This window comes from Podarcis muralis, chromosome 2, assembly GCF_964188315.1.
Source record: "Podarcis muralis chromosome 2, rPodMur119.hap1.1, whole genome shotgun sequence".
NCBI lineage: Eukaryota > Metazoa > Chordata > Lepidosauria > Squamata > Lacertidae > Podarcis > Podarcis muralis.
Window position 1 is genome coordinate 30,650,526 of NC_135656.1, and position 20,016 is coordinate 30,670,541.

At 50.4% G+C, this 20,016-nt stretch overlaps 1 protein-coding gene across 1 annotated transcript; it reads right to left on the minus strand.

The window, feature by feature from the left end:
• Positions 1–2,547: 2,547 nt before the first annotated feature.
• Positions 2,548–18,897, minus strand: ENGASE (endo-beta-N-acetylglucosaminidase). Its single transcript, XM_028715091.2, is given in 15 exon segments — positions 2,548–4,717; positions 5,359–5,473; positions 5,783–5,888; positions 6,057–6,199; positions 7,718–7,974; positions 9,566–9,674; positions 9,919–10,022; positions 10,292–10,457; positions 11,497–11,645; positions 12,652–12,806; positions 13,574–13,722; positions 15,670–15,871; positions 15,956–16,032; positions 18,634–18,765; positions 18,767–18,897. Coding segments are annotated over 15 exon segments (2,433 nt in total). The 3' UTR covers positions 2,548–4,279.
• Positions 18,898–20,016: the final 1,119 nt, after the last annotated feature.

Genomic DNA, 20,016 nt, shown 5'->3' on the forward strand with positions numbered 1-20,016 from the left:
GGTCAGCGGTATTCTGATTGCAGATCACTACAGGAGCGATGGGAAATGCACTGCTCAGCTGGACTTCCAACATCAGCCACAGCCAGCCTGGGATCAAATGGTCAGGGAAGATGGGATTTTGAGTCTAGTGACCTCTACAGGAGACCATGTTGACTTAAGAGAAAGCAAGGTCTGAGGTATTCTCTGCTGCTGATCAGGGGCTCCATAAATCTCATTTGTGTTTGCTACCTGCTAATCTGCAAACATGCAGGCGGGGCAGGCGCAGAGCTATTTAAGCACCTGGAAGGCTATATGGCTGATGAGTTGCATCTTCTTGGTGGAGCACAATGTTTCTCCATATATGTGCCAGATCCATTACAGAGTCCTGACAGCCTTTGCAGCATCACACAGCCATGAATGTTCCATGCAGGTAAATTGTGTGGAACTGTTTTTTGTTTGTTTGTGTGACCCACTGCTAGTAAATATATCCAGCAGTTCTGTAGCTCTGTCTGTCCAGCTACACACACACACACACACACACACACACACACACACACCCTTGTCATTTGCCATGTATAAGGATTAACACAAATTCTGCATTCACTTTCCTCTCCACACCTTAATGTGTTGCTTCTGATGCTTTTCCACTGCAATTCTATCTTCACACGGAATTAGAAGTGGGTGATGATAACAGCAGGCAGTTTTCAAGGCAGCCACACAAAGTGGATTTGCACAGGAGGAACACCTCATCATGCATTAAGTTTCTTACTGTGGTTCTACTCCTGATGTTGCTGGACTACAACTCCCATCATCCTTTGGCCTTCGACCAGGCTGGCTGGAGCTAATGGGTTTCCAATAACATCCAGAGAGCCACTGATTCCCCACCCCTGCTCTTCTACACAAAGTGAGGAAATAGAAGGCCAGCAAACAGGGAAGCATGAGCAGGTAATGAAGAGTTTCTTGACTGCCTGTGAAAGGCATGATAGGAAACAGGGCAATACTCGTGTTAATGCTGGGAGACCAGGATTTCTCAAACACCCCATTACAGCTCTGGCTGAAGGAGGAAATTTCATTATTAAAGCAACGGACTGGGTTAGACAGTTTTCAAAATGCCAAGCTTGTTGCTCTTGCTGCAGTCGTGCCCACCTGAGCAGCATTGGCAGTGCAAATGTTGCTGAACATGGGGACAAGGCCTGTGCAGCAGAGAAGCTGAGGTCGCTGTGCACATCACGCTTGGTCAAACTCCATGCCGCTAATTGCCTGCATGCTGGACTGCAAGGGAATTCTCTTGCTTGGCTCTGCATCAGAAATTCGGAGATGGGGGCAGAGAAAGAAGTGTGTGTGTGTGTGTGTGTGTGTGCATACAAGAGAGGGAGTGGGAATGGAAGCGAGGTGACGGGGCTGTCAGTCTGCTACACAGCAGGCAGTAGCCCAGCCCTGGGGAAGGCCTACAGGAGATTGCTTGACTTTATGCAGACAGGAGGCAGGGGTGGCCTCAAACAAGGATGTTTGCAAATGCAGAAATGCCCATTAGCTCTCACACCTCCACATTCTTTTCTCTCCGCCCCAAAACCACCACTGGCCAAACCTTGTGGAGATCACCTCTCCAGGAAACACTTGCTCGCTGTGCTGGCCGAAGGACTGGTCCCTTTAGCCCTGGGTTGTTGCTGTTATGCCTGTCTTCTCTTTCTCTCTCACCCCACCTCACCACCTTTATCACTAAGACATCAGGTAAGTCCCTGCTGTAAAGCCTAAGTTTCCTAACCCAGTGCAGAGTGCAGCAACACCTCCAGAGCTTGTCTCTCACTGCATATGACAGGTTCTTTCTGAAGCAAGTATTGGCAAAGTTGCAAAGGTACTGGAATAGATCTGTTCAGGATTCTGGAATGGGAATAACTTGGTTATCTTTAATTCATTTTGGGAGCTTAGGGCTCAGTGACACCCTGCTCTATCTCGCAAAGTCCTGAAGACACCAGCAGCAGCAGCCAAGCATAAAGCTCTGCTGCCATCCTGTGGACTTTGTTGATCACTGCCATGTCCCCTTTTTCAGTCTCAGGCCAAGGCCCTGTCCACACTATCACATTTCTGCTTAATATGTATTTTGCCTCTGCACACAACCCATTCTCTCCTCGGTTTGTGGTGCACCTGAATGCAATGTGGAAATCTCCAATTAATCACAGTCCAAACTCAAACTAGAGTTACCAGCTTCAGGAAAAGCTAGGATCGTAATACCAACTTTGTATGATGAAGCCTGTAATCACTGAAGCCGATAACCACTGTTTACTATGTCACCCAGCTTGAAAGGGGAAACTGGTTAATTGGAGACTTCTCTGTATTGTTTACATGAAGGGAGGAGAAATGGATTTGCTCATATATTTTTTTAAAAGCTATTATCATGTGAATGTTCTTGTCTGACCATAGGAGTGCTAGCCCACTTTTGTCTTCCCTAAATTTGAATTCAAAATGCCTCAAACAAAACATTGAGTGGTTTTTGTTTGACGTTCTGATTGGTATGCTTGTTCTAACTACTACCTCAATTGTATCTAGTAAAAGAGAAAGAGAAGACGAGACATTTATTGTGAATTTATTAGTAGCTCAAAAAAAGGAGGAAAATAGTGGAAGTTATAAATAGCTCTGACTCTTTAAGATATAGTAAAATAAAGTTTAGAATAGAGCAAAAATTTGGTGTGCAAATAAACACGGTGATTGTCCAGTATTTCATTTATGGTTGATTAGCCTTAAGATTTTGGTATTGTAATTATAGAAATATACGTATTCAAAACTCTGCATTCCTTTTTCCCCTTATGTCATCCATTTAAGACCTTATGAAAATGCACACATCTCCATCCCTATAGTGCTAAAAAAAAAAGGCTATTCCAACTTCCCTCTTAAATTTCTGGAGTTCAGCACCTTGCCTTGAACATGGAGCTATTCCACTGTATAAATCACTTGCTGTCTCAATGAAGGCACTTCCGGCATGAGACAGCAACTATATTGTATTCCAATGTTAGGGGTCAAAATTGCACAAGGACAGAGTTCATTAAAAGTTGCAACATGCTACTAAAAACATTTCTTTAAAGAAATTTTGAAAAATAAATAAATAACCGTGTTGCGAATTGTTGTGCGTCACTATGCAGTTTAAGGCTATCAGCATATCCAGAGCTCCTAATGCAAAAAAGTAATGAAGCACACATTTTATCATTTCATAAGACACAGGAGGTAAAAAGTGTCAATGTAAATCACCAGTCACAACATATTTTGTAGAAAAACAGTTCATCTGCCAGACCCGTTTTCACTTGCATGTCTTCCTTAGTCATATAAACTCTATTCAAGCAGAACAAATTTATTTTAAAAAAAATCAATCTGAAGGAGCAGGCAGAAATTCACCAGGTACTAGAACACTTCAGAATTCCCCCATGTGTACTTTTTCCACCCTTAAGGGCTACTCTTTTTGAAAATACCTTCCTGTGGCTTCAGTTTTCTTAGGTAAGTGCCTGATATATTGTCATAATTAAAGTTTCCTTATAAATAAGAAATGTAGAATTGATTGAAGGGGTGGGGATGTACGTTATCATGAATTTTCTCAGGGCAAAAGAAATTTAGAGATTTGGTTGCATTCAAAAGCTACAGTCTCCCAGTTAGGTTTTGCTGAAAATGTGTTGGTGAGGAGAACTGACAGCTTTATCCAGGGCCGTGCAAAGCTGGTAACAGACCCAGGCCAGATGGGAAATGAAGGCCCCATTTCAACAACCTTTACCAATGGGTCTCCCCTTTGCCTCTAACAGGGGAACTTGGAAGTAGGCCCCTCAAAATCGTAGGCTCATGCCAGCTAGGCCACCCACCCCACCTCTGCCCTGGCTTTATCAGTTTATGTAAATGATAAAATACACACATTACTTCAGCATCAAAAAAGCTGCAATTCGAGTTGTTTCAGCCCACATGATAGGTAACTATTGGTACAGGTTTTTAAAAAGGATGTTTTAAGAGCTTAATGTGACTTGATAAGCCTGTTCTGTCCATGATAAGCCCATATCACAAGTGTGGAATTGTTTTGTTGGGGTGTACTTCCCTGAAATATTTTATTGTTGTTGTTCTAGTGCATGATAACTATTCCACTAAAGTGGTTTCCCCAATGAAAAATTATCTTTGGATACTGAATTGTCCGTGGTTGGGCTTCTGATGCCTGAGCACGCGAGTTCCAGTGCCTTCAATAAAAGCCTTCTTCCCTCTTTAAAAAGGGCCTAATAGCACAGATCTGGGAAGCGGAGAAGGGCATTGTCCACTAGGATCCAAATGTAAATCAACTGGATGAGGATCCTTCAGGCGCTGGGCCAGGACTGGGTAGCTTTGGATCAGAGTACACAAAGACCAGCTTCCCCCACATCGCAGCGTCTACCTGGAACCCATCGTCGGGCACCGGCTCCACAAGGAACTCCAAGCGGCAGGAGGACTCAGAAAGGGCGCCAGGCACGGTCAGCTCAGTCACCCGGTACTGGGGGGCATACGCCACCCCGATTGGGAGCAGGCGAGGTTCGGGACCACTGCCACACGAGCCCCTGCGGTAGTGAACGCGGAAGCAGGTGGCCTTGCTGGGAGGATAGGTCCAGCGCAAAGTGAGGCTGAGGGAGAGCTCTCCAGCTGAAAGCCGTTGCCAACGGACATGGGCAACTTCTAAAGGCGACACTGGGATGGCAGCATCAGCGGATGGCAGCGGGCGCAAAGCAGTGGCATCCAGCACCTGTGGAGGAACACGCACAGGGCGGGCATAAAAACAGGAAGAGGGGCCCCAAAGAAACAGGAGTGCGATGAAGGGAGATGGGTGCAGAGAGGCCTCTCCCACCTTATAAAGACCAGGCTGAATTGGGGCCGCCAAGAATGCCAAGGACAAGGCAACCATCTGCCCAGGGATCAGGGGTAGCAAGAAGTTCTGGCCTGATCTTAGTATTTCTTTGATTGCAAGGCCAGAACTGGTAAGAAAGAAACTGCGTCATCAAGACCACCTGGCCTGCAGTGGCAAAGCCTTGCAGCTGCAAAGGATAGATGTTGAGTATGTGAATCCGCAAGGGAGGGAGGAGGAGAGCTCGCCAGGCTCTAGAGAAACTTGGTTAAGAGAGTAGAAGGTGCCAAATTTCAAAAGCAGGAGGACGTTTGCATTGCCTTCAAGCAGCCCCTGTGGGCTTGGAGTAACAGTTTCCCCATCCCTGTTTTATGTCATAGCACCTTACTTAAAGAACCAGGGACAAAGACCTTCCTCCTTTCGGGCTTAGCAGGGCTGCGAGAGGCCCACAGAGGACACAGCGCTTCATGGGGAAGCCGGCTGACCCACCCCTCTCTCCATTTTCACGAGGCTTCCCATCCTAGCCTCCACCGCTTACTCACCCAGATCCTGCCCAGGCGGCATGCAAAGGGCACCTCATTCCGGCCAGACTGGCGACGCGACACGGTCACTGAAAGTTGGTCCAGGAAGCAGTTCTGGAGCTCCAGCTCATAGCATCTGTTGAGGGGAACAGAGAGAGAGAGAGAATGTAAGCTGCTGGGGTCCTGTCAGTTTGCAGGGCACTGCAAAGCCCATCCCACACTGCCCGTAGCTCTTTGGTTCCCAGGCCCCAACACTGTCCCTGCCCGGCCCCATTGTTATTTCATGCAGAGCCGTCAAAGATGGTTTACAAACCCAGAGAGTTTACAAACTACAATCCGACAAGAGGGAAAAGGCTGCCAGGCCACCACTAAAATGGTCAGTTCAAGGAGAAAGAAAGAAACAAAACCCCAAGAGTCATGCATTCTGTCAATCCCTTCTACTCACCGACTTTGCCAGTCATGTTCCCCACGCAGTCCTGTCCCCCTGAGCAGCTGAGCAAGATAATGGGGAGGTGTGGGGAGCAGGGAGGGTTTGTGCTTCCTTGGTTCTCCTGGGGGGGAAGAAGAGAGCAATGAGGGAGAGGCAGCGGACAGAACAGGGATCAGTCAATATCTGGAGCTATCGTTCACCCGGCCTCTGCTGCCCCACAGATCCACAAGCCCCCTTCCTCTGGGCAGTCAGAGTCAGAGCCCCCAAAGCAGGCCTGGCGTTTCCTCACCCGACTCGCCGCTGGAGAAACAGGAACTTGACTGCCGCGTGGTGAACACCGGTGCAAAGCTCACGCCTTGGGAAGAGGCCTCGTGTTTATAAATTATGACCAGGAACAGCCGGGGGGGTGCTGGCACCTGGAAGGAAAACAGCCTGGTGACCCCCGCCCCCAAAAGCCCCAGACAGACAGGAAGAGAGACAGAGAGAGGACACAGTCACGGCCAACTCTGGGCACTAGGCAGCCGCCACCTGCAAAAGGAAGGGGTTTAGGCATGCAAGGTGCAAAGGCTTCATTCTCACAGACACGCAGGAACACTGAGGATGGTAAGGGCGGATGCACAAAGGAGTTTGAGCCTTCCCACATCACTGAGCTCACAGCTGGGCCCTGAAGATTCCAGGTCAGCCGCACTTTCTCAAACCCCCTTCTTTCCATGATGAAACAGCCCATGAAAACTCCTCTATCCCAGATGACAAAATCCTGACTGTCTCAAACATTGTATTCCCTCCAAATCTGCTCCTTGCTTGGGGGAACCCAGCTCAGCCTCACCACCACCAACCCCCAACTTAGCCAAATGCTTGTCAGGATCCCTGCAGAGGCAGGCAGGCAGTCACAGTCTCTAACTTTGCTCCACCTTTGAGAAGCAGCTCCCAGGAAAGCGGAATGTGGTCAGCGCTGGGACAGTGATGCGCCGTGACAGGGAAAAGACCTTTACAGTAGGTCTCCGCAAAGGCTTCTTAGTGGAAGCAAAGGCTGTGTAGCAGTTTCCCTGGATTGAGAAGAGAATGTGGGGAAAGCACTCAAGTTGAGAAAACAGTTAAGAGGGCAGGGGTTGGGCTGAATGATCCGCATCGCACACGCAGCCGCACGTCCACGATTCATGCCAACTGGGTACATGCAAGCCTGTTTTGCACACAGGTGCAGGCAACTGTGTTCATTACAGTGGTACCTCGGGTTAAGTACTTAATTCGTTCCAGAGATCCGTTCTTAACCTGAAACTGTTCTTAACCTGAAGCACCACTTTAGCTAATGGGGCCTCCCACTGCTGCCGCACTGCCGGAGCACAATTTCTGTTCTCATCCTGAAGCAAAGTTCTTAACCCGAGGTACTATTTCTGGGTTAGCGGAGTCTGTAACCTGAAGCGTATGTAACCTGAAGTGTATGTAGCCCGAGGTACCACTGTATATGGCAGGGGTCTGCAACCTTTAAGACAAAAAGAGCCACTTGGACCCGTTTCCGAAGGGAAAAAAACCTGGGAGCCGCAAAACCATTGTGACATTTAAAACAAATATATCTCCGGAGCCGCGATCTGACAGCGGGCGGGAAGGTGACATCGGGACGGTGCGTGACTAATGCACGCACCGCCCCCATGCGACGTCACAGCCAGTACAGCGCCCGCCACAGTGGGGAGTGTCGGGGCGCACAATGCGCCTCCTCCCCTCGCTAGTATCCGCCCCGGAGCCGCGGCAAAGGTGTAAAAGAGCCACATGCGGCTCCGGAGCCGCGGGTTGCAGACCCCTGGTATATGGTCTGCAGGCTCTGCTCTCCTCTCCTCTGCCTGCTACCAGCTTTTTTAAGGAAGTCCCTTTGCAAGAGCAGCACACACCCACCCACCCCGATATGACTCCCGCATCCAATAAAAAAACCCTGCAGCCATCTCAACCGTTGCTCACCTGGCTGTGACGTGATCTTCATTGGACGGGATGGTCCCTTCCAGCAGCAGGGAGCTGCCCCCACACCAGGCATCCTGCAGGCAGCAGCGCGTTCTCAGTCGGCCCCCATTGGGCATCCAGAACTCAGCGTACACTGGCTGGACCTCCTGAGCGCTCAGGTGGTACCAGGGCTCCATCCTACTCTCCTGAAAAACCTCAGCGTTCAGTGGCTGGACCTCCTGAGCACTCAGGTGGTACCAGGGCTCCATCCTACTCTCCTGAAAAAGAGAAAAAGAGCCACTGGGAATTCAGCCTGGGCATGGCAACAAAACTGCCTTCCACCTCGAACGGGATTATTCTTGTGTTCCCTTAAGTCTCCAGAGCATACCTTTCCAACATGCCCAGGGAAAATGTATCTAGAAGCTAGCATTACAGGTCAACGAAATCTTGCGTTCCACTGCTTCGTGCAAATTCCCATCTGGAAGCATCGGGCCTCTTACACTATTAGGAGTCTTCCTGGGCCAACTGGGAAGATAAGCCTCTTAAATACCTAATTAGCGAGCTGATTCTTTCCTTTGAAATAGTTCAGGACTTTCTTCCTGGTCGGCAAGCACTTAGGGGAGGGGGAGCGTGCATTGGAAATGCTACACTTTTGCTATACTAGCCTGTCTTGTGAAAGGATCAGAAGCTGAAATTCCATACTTTCTTGGCTTACTTCCAAGGGGGTGTGCAAAGGAGTATGCTGTAAAATGGGGAGTTTCCCCGACACTCTGAAGCCCTGAGAAAAGCAGGGCTGAGATTGGCTGGAAGCTCCCAAAGTGGCGATGTCTTGCTTGATGCATGGCCCTTGAGGGAAGCGCTCTGCTAAGGTTTCATCGTGGCTCCCAATAGCTCCAATTAACCTCAGAAGGTGTGAGTACGTTAAAATCGAATGCCGCTGTCGATTCTTAAAAGGGTAACCAAACCAAATCACCCCCAAACAAAAATGCAGTGCAAGGATGCCGTTAACCACATAAAACACAGTCCACGTTGCTTCTGTAGAAAGCTGCCTTATTCTGTATCAAGCCCTCTATGACTGGCAGCCCATATTCCAGGGTCTCGGGCAGAGTTTGCCCCCCTCACCCCCAATAACATGCTTCTCAAAGACTGGCAGGGAGGAAAGTGACCAGGAGTTCGAGCGGAGGAAAGATTGGCAGGTTCTAAAAAGATCACATACACCTGCCTACCGTTTCGCCCTGCTTACAGCTGCCAATCATACCACCACCCCATCAGACACTGCTTTGAAGCAGAGGCTGGGGAATAGAAACACTATTTGGCTGCAGAAGGACTCATTCAAGTAGAAAGAGAGCTGACCCTGGCTGGAAAGAAAGCAGGAGGGCGGAGAAGCCCAGGGAGGAAAAGACCAGACCAGGTTTAAAAGGCTTTGACGGCGGCTGGGCGGGGGTGGGAATTCAGCTTGGAAACAAGCCACACTCAGCCAGCCAGCAAGAGGTGGAGGAAGCTATAGAGTTGTGTTCCTCATTCTCTGCAATTCAGGCTCCAGTGTTTTCCTGTGGGTGGAAAGGGACTTGAAGCTCAAGAGCCCTCCTGCAGAGCCCTCGACAGGAAAGACTGTGGGAAAATTAGCTCTGAAAGAGAGTGTCCCTGAAGGTTAAGAATCTGAGGCCTCTAGTCGCTGACACCTCAGGCAGATCAGCTGGGCTGGGGATACAGCCCGATGAGCTACCCAGAAGGCCTTACTGGGTCTCCAGTCTGTATAGATCACATGCAGCAAGTTGTCGTTTCAAAGCAAAGGCTGGCGAGTCAAGCTGCAAAGGCTTAAAAGAGGCAGTTGTGCTTCTTCTGCCCAAAACTGCCCAGTACTCTTACCTGCCCATTGTGGAAGTGCCTCTTCCCCATCCCCAGGGAGAAAGAGGAGCTGAAGGGGAGGGAGCCAATGCTGTGAGTGGGCAGCAGATCGGAGAGCAGGGCCCAGAATCTGCAAACAAGCAAGCGAGAGAGGAGTCCCGCTGAGCAGCCTTCCACGCCACTGTGAAAACCCCAAGGGAAACTTGGGTCACTGCTGCACTGTTGTGGGGGCTTGTCAGAAAGACCCTCCCATAATAGGCCACAGGGGTCCAGACAATCCCAGGCAGTCAGGCAAAGTGAAGCCAAGCCAGGCAGGCCCTCCGGCAGAGTCCCCTCCCCTCCCAAAGTCCCTCCTCCTCCCTGCTGGGTCTTACTTGTCCTCGTTGTTCAGAAAGTCGGTCGGACCTAAGTGCTCATATACCCAGCCAGGTGCAAAAATGGCCACCGAGAGGCCCTGCTCCCGAATCATGCGCAGGGACTGCGGGGACACAAGGAACGCCAAGTCACCATTTCCTCTTGAAAGGGGGTCGGGGTGGGGCTCCGGAGTGTGGGCAGCCATGGGGTGCGGGGAGGGTGGCAACTGCCCTGCCCCCCTCTATAACAGGGGAGGCAACCTACCCAGGGCAAGAGTGGAGGCTGGGTCCGCCCACCCCAAGGCAACCACGACTGTCCTCTCCAGCTCTCAGTCACCTGGAACTGCGAGCCACAAGGGCAGCAAGCCTCCCACAGGCCCCAAAGCCTGCCTACCTTGTTTGTGTCGAAGCCGCTGCTCACCACAACCCCACGGCCGAACACGTCCACGCCCACGTAGATGTCCGCCCGGCGGTCGTCGGCCATCTCTCGCGTACGCAGCAGGTGCTCCTCCGTCCAGTTGTAGTTGGTGAAGAAACCATCACAGGCGTCAAAGTAAACCCTGCATGGGCACGAGGAACGGAGGAACATCTGGGATAGCTCAGATGGAAGAGTGCAAGGCTCTTAATCTCGGGGTTGTGGGTTCAAGCCCCACGTTGGGCAAAAGGTTCCTGCATTGCAGGGGGTTGGACTCAGTGATCCTCGTCCCTTCCAACTCATTCTAGGACCATGAAGAGGGTCCCTTCCTGGCGTCCAGAAGGCCTAAGGCTTTACAGGCCCTTCCAGGTAGCTCTAGCCAGATGGATCCTAGCAGCCCAGGCCCAAGGGATGCTTCAGCTGTAGACCATGCACAGCTGACAAGGACCAGGGAAAATGCATTGTGAAAAAGGGGGGAGAGAGAATTCCTGTCCCTTTCCAGGATACTTTCTACACCGCCTGGGGAAGGAGAGGGAAACTTGTGGCCCTTGGTTTTTGCTGGTCTGCAACTTCCATCATCCCTGTGCCCACTGGCAATGCTGGCTGGGGCTGATGGGAGTTGGAGACCTGGAGATTCCCCATCTCTGCCACAGCACTAGAGACAAACCCCAAAAGGATACAGCCCCCTGAGTCAAGTTTGGTCTTCCAGCTAGCTGGGATTTAGCAGGCATGATGTTTCCCTTGCTCAGCAATGCCTGTCGATCTCTCGCATCTTACCATTCGCTGAGGCCCATGCTTGGTTTTCTCGTTCTCTGTTACAATGTACTAGCGTGGTGTGTTTCTCAAACTTGGGTCCCCCGCAGTTGTTGGACTACAACTCCCATCATCCCTGACCTCTTGTCTTGTTAGGTAGGGATGATGGGAGTTGTAGTTGCAAGAACAGTTGGGGGCCCACATTTGAGAAACACTGCACTAGTGCATTGCAGCTCTTGGTTACGGTAGATCTTGGCTATTTTGTACCACACACGAGCTCCCCTTGGCAGGCCAAGTGTATCAGGGAGATGCTGCAGGGCAGGGGGCAGAGATTCTGTGGGGCTACCCTCAGGTTCAGATGTGCTGCCCTTCTTCCTCTGGTCCCCAGGGCAAGACCCACTGCCTGTAGAACAGGGAGGGGCATCACTCACCGGTTCTTCTCGTTCAGCTCGTTCTGCCACTTGAGCTCCCCGTTCTGCAGGACACTGTCATACCACACCACCTGCCCTCCCGGCACAGCTCTGTGCACCTGGGCCGTCAGATAGCGCAAGAAGTGGACCAAGTTACGTGCTGCCGACACCTGCCATGAAAGAATTGCACCAATCAGCCAGCACGACAGGTCCTTAGGAGGCCGTTGGTCCATCATTCAGCATGCCAAGTGATGTTATATGCATGCTGCCCAAAGCCAGGGAGACTGACACACCTCAGTTTGGGAAATATATATTTTCCAGGGGACAGGCAGTTGGGTGCCAGCAGATACACAGAATTCATCAGAGGCCCAGAGTGGCGATGGAAAAGGAAGGATGGGAAAGGTGTGTTGGAGGAGAGGCCCCAGGACAGGGGAGGAGAAATGACAAGGCAAGGAAGGTAAGAAGAGAACTGGAGAGAGGAAAGAGGTTCGGGGGCAACTCTAAGGGGTGAGCCAGTAGGGGAACAGTGTGGACTAGCATGGGCAGGTAAAGGGAATCGCTGTGCTATAAGTAATTTGGGGAACAGGCAGCAGGGCTGGGCAATACAGCATCCAAAACCAGTTTGAAGTCCATATTACGAGATCAGTTTCGTAATTTTTGACCTGGCGATACATCACGAATCATGATGTGTATGCTATACGAAAATCACAATGTGGGGGGAAACCATGAAGCCAGCCAATGGCTATGCATAGCTCCATCCTTATTTCAGACATCATAATATATCAGTATATCATGATGTTCAGTGGGTGAAATATCACGGGGTTGAAAACCAGGTGTCGCCCAGCCCTAGCAGGCAGGCATAAAAATAGGAAAGGGGTTCTGCGACGTAAAGGGGGTTTTCAAGCCCTAGGGGTAAGGGGCCTACCCAGCCAGTCTCTGAAGGTAAGAGGACACCTGGGGTTCTGAGGATCCTAGGGACCTAAAGGAAGAAATTCTGACGTGGGGATGCATATCACAGCTGCATTGTGATACTGAGCATACCCCTAGGTATAGCTCCTGCTCCCCCTGAGCAATGCCAGGGACTTTAAGGAGCACATATACGGCCTGTGTATGGATGAACCCTAACTCCCCTCCTAGGCCAAGGCTGGCAGGGGAGGGGAAATGTTGCTTGCTTACACTCAGAGAGTTCTCAATGTTGACCAGCCAACCATCAAAACGATAGAACTGCGCAATCGCAGCCAGCTGATCAGCCACGGCACGGTACGCTTCCTCGCTTGCCAAGAAGGACTCACACATCTTTGCACCGTCTCCCCACTCTGTGATGAAGGTCCCTACAGGTAGGGAAGGAAATGGAGGGAAGTAACGGAGCGGCTCGTCTCCTGGACCATCCAAAACCTCTGTGCATCAGGAGAACCGCAGAATCCTGGAGTTGGAAGGGGTCCCGCGGGTCATCTAGCCCAACCCCCTGCAACGCAAGAATTCTGCCCGCAGTGGGTGCGAACCACCAACCTTCTGGTTAACAGCCAAGCGCAGTGAGCCACTGCACCACAGGAAGGCTTAAGAGCTGAGCCCAGAGGAACCCCCAAGGGGGAAAGAGGAATACCCAAAATACAAGTAATGTCAGAGGAGTCGGCAATTGCCTGTGCCTTGAAGCACGGCTATAAAGAGTGGAACAGCAACAGCAGCTGTTTGCAGAAACTCCCTGCATCTCCCAGAAAGCAGAGTGCTGTGGGAGATTAGCAGGAATGGAGGCTGTGGGTGGCCCCAGACTTTCAACAGCAGAGAACCTACGGCCCTGCAGAAGTTGTGGGACTCCTCCCATCAGCCCTAGCAAGCATGACCAACGTTTCAGGGATGATGGGAGCTGGAATCCAGCAACAACATCTGGAGGGCCCCCCCCCCCTGGTAAGTGGCAGCATGCGTCAAGAATGCAACTGATAGGAGGAAAGAAGTACCACCCACTGCAACTCCTGCCTCTTGCAACTCAGCAAAGGGGTGGAGTAAGGAAAGGACGACTTAGAGAGTGAGGCCCTCCCTCCCACAGGCCCCAAACACTATGTGTATCATATGCTCCAGGGGATGGCCCAGCGAAGATCACCTAGCATGAGGACTCCATTGCGGTGAGCAGCATTAGTCCAGACCACAGGTGGGATGGTAACGTTGTGATGACTGAAGTAAACAAATATGTCAATGTAGCACCAGTGGTAGAACACAAAGGGGTCGTCCACCGATGCGCCTTGGATGAACCTGCCAGAAGTAAGAGGAAAGAGATAGAGAAGAGCATTATACCCAACAGGGTACAATTAGACTCAGCATGGCAGATCTCATACAAAGTAGGTATATGAATCATATTTCAGGTCCTATAATCTTGCTCAGAGGAACTAAACCAGTCCAAGCTGTTGCGATTTCCTGAAGCTAGGGTGGCCCAGCCCCCACCCTCCCTCAAGAGAATCCAACAAGTAGTGAAATTCCCCTGGTTGCTTGCAGAAACCAGATTTACTTCCCTGATCTCTTTCCCTGCTCTTAATTTTGCACGTTCTTAACCCACTGTAACTGGAGTGCAGGAAGGACTGAAAACACCACCCTGGTGAATGACCTCTGCCAGGAACTGGACCAGGCTAGTATGACTGAACCTCTTAGTGACAGCGATATCCTTCTATGCTACGTCCGCAATCAGGATTGATGGTGCATAGCTGCCTTCGTGGAAGAGGTTTTGCCCAGTCCAAAGCACCCCTATATAAACATACTGCTAATGTTAACACATAGTTTGGGCCTGTGAACCAAGAAGCTAGCAGCTCAAATCTCATCTCAGCTCTTCTTCCACTCTGCATGCACCATCTTCAATGCAGTGGTAATAATAAAGGTCATACATGGCCAATGTAGGGATCAATGAGCTAATGCAGTAGTTGCCAAACTTATTTCCCCCCTGGATCACTTGAAAATACCTGAGGGTCTTGATGGACCACTTAAATTGAATTGTAACAATTGTAATGCACTGTGCTAGGTGCTAAATGATTTTTAATTGTATTTTTACAGACCAACTGCAGACCACCTGAATGAAGTTTGGGGACCCAGTTCAGGGGGCATTCAGTGCTAATCCTACTCAGAGCAGGACTAACTCTGTACGTGGGGCCACCCCCATCGTTCAGCCCGGACACTGAGATCCAGCGCCGAGGGCCTTCTGGCGGTTCCCTCATTGCAAGAAGTGAGGTTACAGGGAACCAGACAGAGGGCCTTCTCGGTAGTGGTACCCGCCCTGTGGAACACCCTCCCTTCAGATGTGAAGGAAATAAGCAGCTATCTTCTCTTTAAAAGACATCCGAAGGCAGCCCTGTTTAGGGAAGTTTTTAATATTTAATGCTGTTTTGTTTTTAACACTTGATTGGAAGCTGCCCAGAGTGGCTGGAGAAACTCAGCCAGATGGGCGGGGTATAAATAATAAATTATTATTATTATTATTATTATTATTATTATTATTATTATTATTATTATATTACTAGCACTTACGGACCTTGACATAGCTTTGGTCACAAATCCCAGTGATCAAATTCAGAGACTTCTGGTGGGGTTTTTTCTGAACATTAGCAAGGAGGCATGAGGCCTTGTTGCCAAATTCATAGGATGAGCTACGCAAATAAGCAAGGGCCTTGCAGATGTGATCCATTTCTTGCAGTTGCTGCTTTGCCCATGTTGTTTTTAGTGCCTCTAAGGAGCTGGCTGATCCCATATGTCAATATTCAGCATCTGTTGTTTTAAGACCAAAGACACCACCCTCTGGTACTGTTATCTTTTGTACCAATACGCTCCCCTATCGCAATGTCCGCAGAGCATAGACTTCATCGTGTCCCCCAGCATGGGGTACTTATATCCAGGCTGACATTCTCTGCAAAATAACATTTTAAAGCTTGTTTTAAACTTAATTAACTGGGGCCAGGCGGCATTTATTTCAATGGGTTTACTCTGAGTAGAACTTGGTTGCATGCAACCCCAATTATGTGAAACATTTTAAACATCCGAAGTGTGATTTATAACTAATATTGGTACAAGTTAATCACCCTTCAGATCCATGTGGCTGCAACCAAGGCACACTCAGCCAAGACCAGTCTAAGCCAATTCTGGCTAGTTTGGCAATAAGAGAATTATTGTTTCTGAATCTGGAAGCTCTCCCGTTTCAGCATCTGCCCCAGTTCCAACCTGTCTTCCAGGTAACCTCCCTTCATATCATGGCACACCAGCGTGCGGGGCCTACGGCTGTTGAAAGGAGGCTCATGTTTGGCCAGCGGCTCTGTGGACACGTTGAAAGCATCGTCACTGGTGGGCTTCCAGGCGAGCAGCTCTTCCAAGCCAGAGAGGTAGAAGCTGATTGGCTCAGTGGTCTTTGTGTCGTACTGCCTAGCTGGGAAGAATAAAGGCAGACTGTGAATACCTACAATCGCAGAGTGGTGATAATCATGGCTCTTCGCCCAACACCAAGTCTTACCAGGGAGAGGACTGGGGGCGAAATTGACCACCCGGTGGAGAACGGATGTTCTTTGGCTCTCCATATCCAACTGCAAGCTGAAAATAAGAAAAAAAGGAATCAGGGGGGGAAACAACAAATCTATTTGGGAACCCTCTATTCTGTGCCCCTTCCCCTGCCATCCAAAAAGGCCACTGTACTGAGGAAGGACTTCTTAAAAGTAGCCAGGCATACATATTTATTTACACACATTTACAAAAGCATTTTTAAAAGGAACAAATAATGTATGCTTGGCTGCTACAAAAAATAAAAAATCCGTACAAAAAATACACATAAAACCAAAAATAATAAGACCAGGAATAAGTCTAACAAAGTCATGGTTCATTTGTTGTTGGGACCATCCTGGTCATTTCAACCGAAAAGGAAATAAAAGTATTCTGTGCCTACTGTACAGGTATCATAAGTATCATAGAACCTTAGAAGCCTGAAAAAACAAGGACACCTGGCCCTGAAAAGACACCAAGAAAGCATCTCTGAGAGGAAATTCCATGGAGAGGGTGCCACCACTAAGAAGACGCTCTCCCAGGCTGCCACCCAGCTCACTTCAAGCAATGGAGGACTTCTCTCAATGATCTCAACACACAGGCAAGCTGATGTCAGAACAGGCATTCTTCCAGGAACACATGTCCTGTACCATAAAGGACTTTAAGAAGTAAGCGCCGACACTTTGAATTGTGCTGAGAAATGGACTGGCAATATATGCCATCACATGGATGGGAGTCCTGGGGCCCTCCAGATGTTGTCAGACTCCAACTCCACCATCCCCAGCTATGACAGTTGGGGTCCATCATCTGGAGTTACCCAACCCTGCCCTGGCAGCTTCAGGTTTCCTTTTCTAGCCCAAGGACTGGCAATAATCCACAGGAGGAACACTGGCCAACCAGCACTCCAGCTGGTGTTTCTGCACAGCCCCAACCTCACCACCACCCTGCCCCACCCCATCCAGGCTAGCTGCAAGGATGCTGGCATCCAGGAGGGCCGCTCTGTCCCACTACTCCAGCCATTACTGACACCTGTGGCCATGCATGCCCAGCAGGGAGGAATTGGAAACATAAGCACTGATCTGCTGGGCATTTGTGGCACCTAAGGAACATGGTGGAGGGGTAGCACCAGACCTCAAAGTTCTAACAAACGAAAGGAGAGAGATACAAGTTGAGTATACAGGCCTAATGTCTGCCCAGCCCTGATCTTTTAACCATTTTGAAGAGCTGGTGGCCACCCCATTTTTTAAGTGATGTTCTGTTCAAGGGGGTGGCTTTGAAAAGTTGGGATTCAGTGGGGAGCTGCAGGCTTCTCTTCTTTCAGAGCCTGGAAGAGGTTTGCCCAAGTGAAAAAATGCCCAAAGACAAGTTTGTTGCCATCAAAAGGAGACAAGAGAAGTATTGACATTGTGATACCCCAACCAGCAGTTGGCTAGCAAATGCAGCTCTTTGTCACTATGCAGGGCTGCAGAATCAAACCTATTTCCAGACCTGGGGTACAGTATTATGGCTGCAATCCTATACGGACTAACTTGGGAGAAAGTCCCATGAACTCAATGAGACTTTATGAGTGATGCAAGCACACACACACAGAGAGAGATTCTCCAGTTCATTTTCCTGGTGGATCTACTTTGAATGAGTCAGTTTGGGGGCGGCAGCTCTGATACTCCCAGTGCTGGAGGGCAAGGCACAGCTGGTACAAGTGCAGCATCCTGCCAAACAAGTGCTCCTTCCCTACCATATCAGATCCCAGGTTCCTATGAAGACTGTGAGCTAAGCCCTGCTGGATCAGCTCAATGGCCCATTGAGTCCATCCTCCTGTTCTCAGATGCTCACAGGGAACCTGCAAGCACAAGCCTGAGCAGAACTGCTCTTCCCAGCAATGGACAATTCAGAGTCTCCAACAGCCTTCCTGGGCAATCCAATCAGATGGGCTGGGCACAAATAATTTTTTTAAAAAATTATTTTTATTCCTGGCTAGCAGCCACTGACAGCCTTTTCCTCCATAAACTTGCAATTCAATTAAGAACAAGGTGAGCTACTGTCCGGCCTAGAACTGAGCTTCTGCAGCACTAGGAAACTTAGGGAACTTCCCAATGAGAATGTTTTGAGGAAAACATGCAGGACAGGCCGGGTTCGCCACCACTTGCTTGCATTGCACCCAAGTTTATCACATTCCAGGACCGCTTTGCATCCCCAGCCACAAGCTGCCCACCAACAGTAACAGCAGCAGCATCTTCACCAGGGTGGGGAGCCTTCAAACTTGTGGGTAGTTGTTGGGTTTAAGTTTCGGTTTTTTTTACTAGAACCCCAAAGGTCCCCCAAGCCTTCCCCTCACCACCGAAGAAGCCCCGTCCCTTCTTGCACGGGCTGCAAGTTCTCTTCCAGAAGAGGCTGGGACTCTGAGGGGAGCGCACGGGCCTGTTGTGCAGCCTAGGCTCCTGCTTCTCGCAATGGTCAGCCGGGAGCCTCTCTGACAGAAGTCCGGCTTGGGGGCGACAGAGGCCCTCCTGGCTTTTGCTCGGAAAGGGAGGCGGCTGCCTGCGCGCCTGAAGCGGGGAAGCAGAGGCTCCGGCGGTTGCCCCCCTTTGCAAACAGGCAGCCTCCCCACCAGCAACCCCTGCCCCTCGCGGCCACGGCTCCCAGGACGCGCCTTACCCCAGCCCGGGCCTGAAGCGCCCCTTGGCCGGCCTCGGCTCCTCTGGACCTCCATGGCTCTCGTCGTCGGCTCGCTTGGCTCCTCTCCTCCCTCCTCCGTCCTGCTCCCTTCCCTCCATCTCCCTCTCTGTCTCTCTCTCTTTGCGCCTTCCTCCTACGTCCTCCGTCACATGGAGGCAGAGGGCGGCCGGGATCCGGCCAATCCCCGCAGCAGATCCAGCCGCTGCAACTCCCTGCCACCAGGCGCCCGGGCAGCCCCGGCATCGGGCGGGCAGCCCCGTCTGTGGAGCGGGAGGAGGCAGCGCATCCGCGGGGGGAGAGAGGCAGCCAGGGTCGCCGGCGGCGCCTGGGCTTCCTCGGCCTGCTCTGGTAAAGAAAGTCAACGGAAGTGCTTCTCGGGGCTGGTGCTTCCCACCCACCCGCTAGAAGCCACGCCTTTGGCGCGAAAGTTCCCTTGAGTCTGGCTGTGGAGTGTGAAGGGTAGGAAAGGGGAACGCGCTCTGCACATTCTCAGAGGCGCTCTCTTCCGCTTGGCAAAACATTTTCAGGGACTGAAGGGAGACGGTGAGCGTTTTTCCTAACGCGCGGGAGGCGAGGAGAGAGAGCCAGTGGTTTCAGCATAACTCTCTGCTTCCAGACTTTCCATCCAGGTGTGCTTCCTTACAGTTCAATAGATAAATTGACCACAAACTTCCCACCCTTTCCTCGAGCACCCAGCCAGCAGGTCTCGCTCATGGTCCGTCCGCGACAGGTAGCCGAACCTCGTTCCTTCACCATTGCTTTTACAGGTAATCTGACCCATGCGTTGTTGTTTTTTGCGACAGTTAACTGAAGAAAATACTGTAATCCCAGAAGCTCAGAACAGCAGGATCAACTTTATATACATCCATGCACAGGGATACATCCTATACATTCCCCCTTGATAGATTTAGCAGGGTGTTGGATTCCTGCACTCCCCTCAACGCTTTGGCATCCACCACCACCCCAAAACCTGGTTTTGTAAGTTCCTTGAAATAAGTAAAATATGTGGAAAACAAAAACAATGGTAAAGTAGGCGCTTAAACAGAATCTCCCTGCTAGTTGGCAGGCAAAAACAACAATGTGTCAGGAGCCAAAACAATATACAGTACATTGGACAGGGGAGAATTAAATTACCTGCAAGTTATACTGTGGCAGTTTTAAAGGTAAAGGTAAAGGGACCCCTGACCATTAGGTCCAGTCGTGACCGACTCTGGGGTTGCGGCGCACATCTCGCTTTATTGGCCAAGGGAGCTGGCGTACAGCTTCCGGGTCATGTGGCCAGCATGACTAAGCCGCTTCTGGCGAACCAGAGCAGCGCACGGAAACGCCATTTACCTTCCCGCTGGAGCGGTACCTATTTAT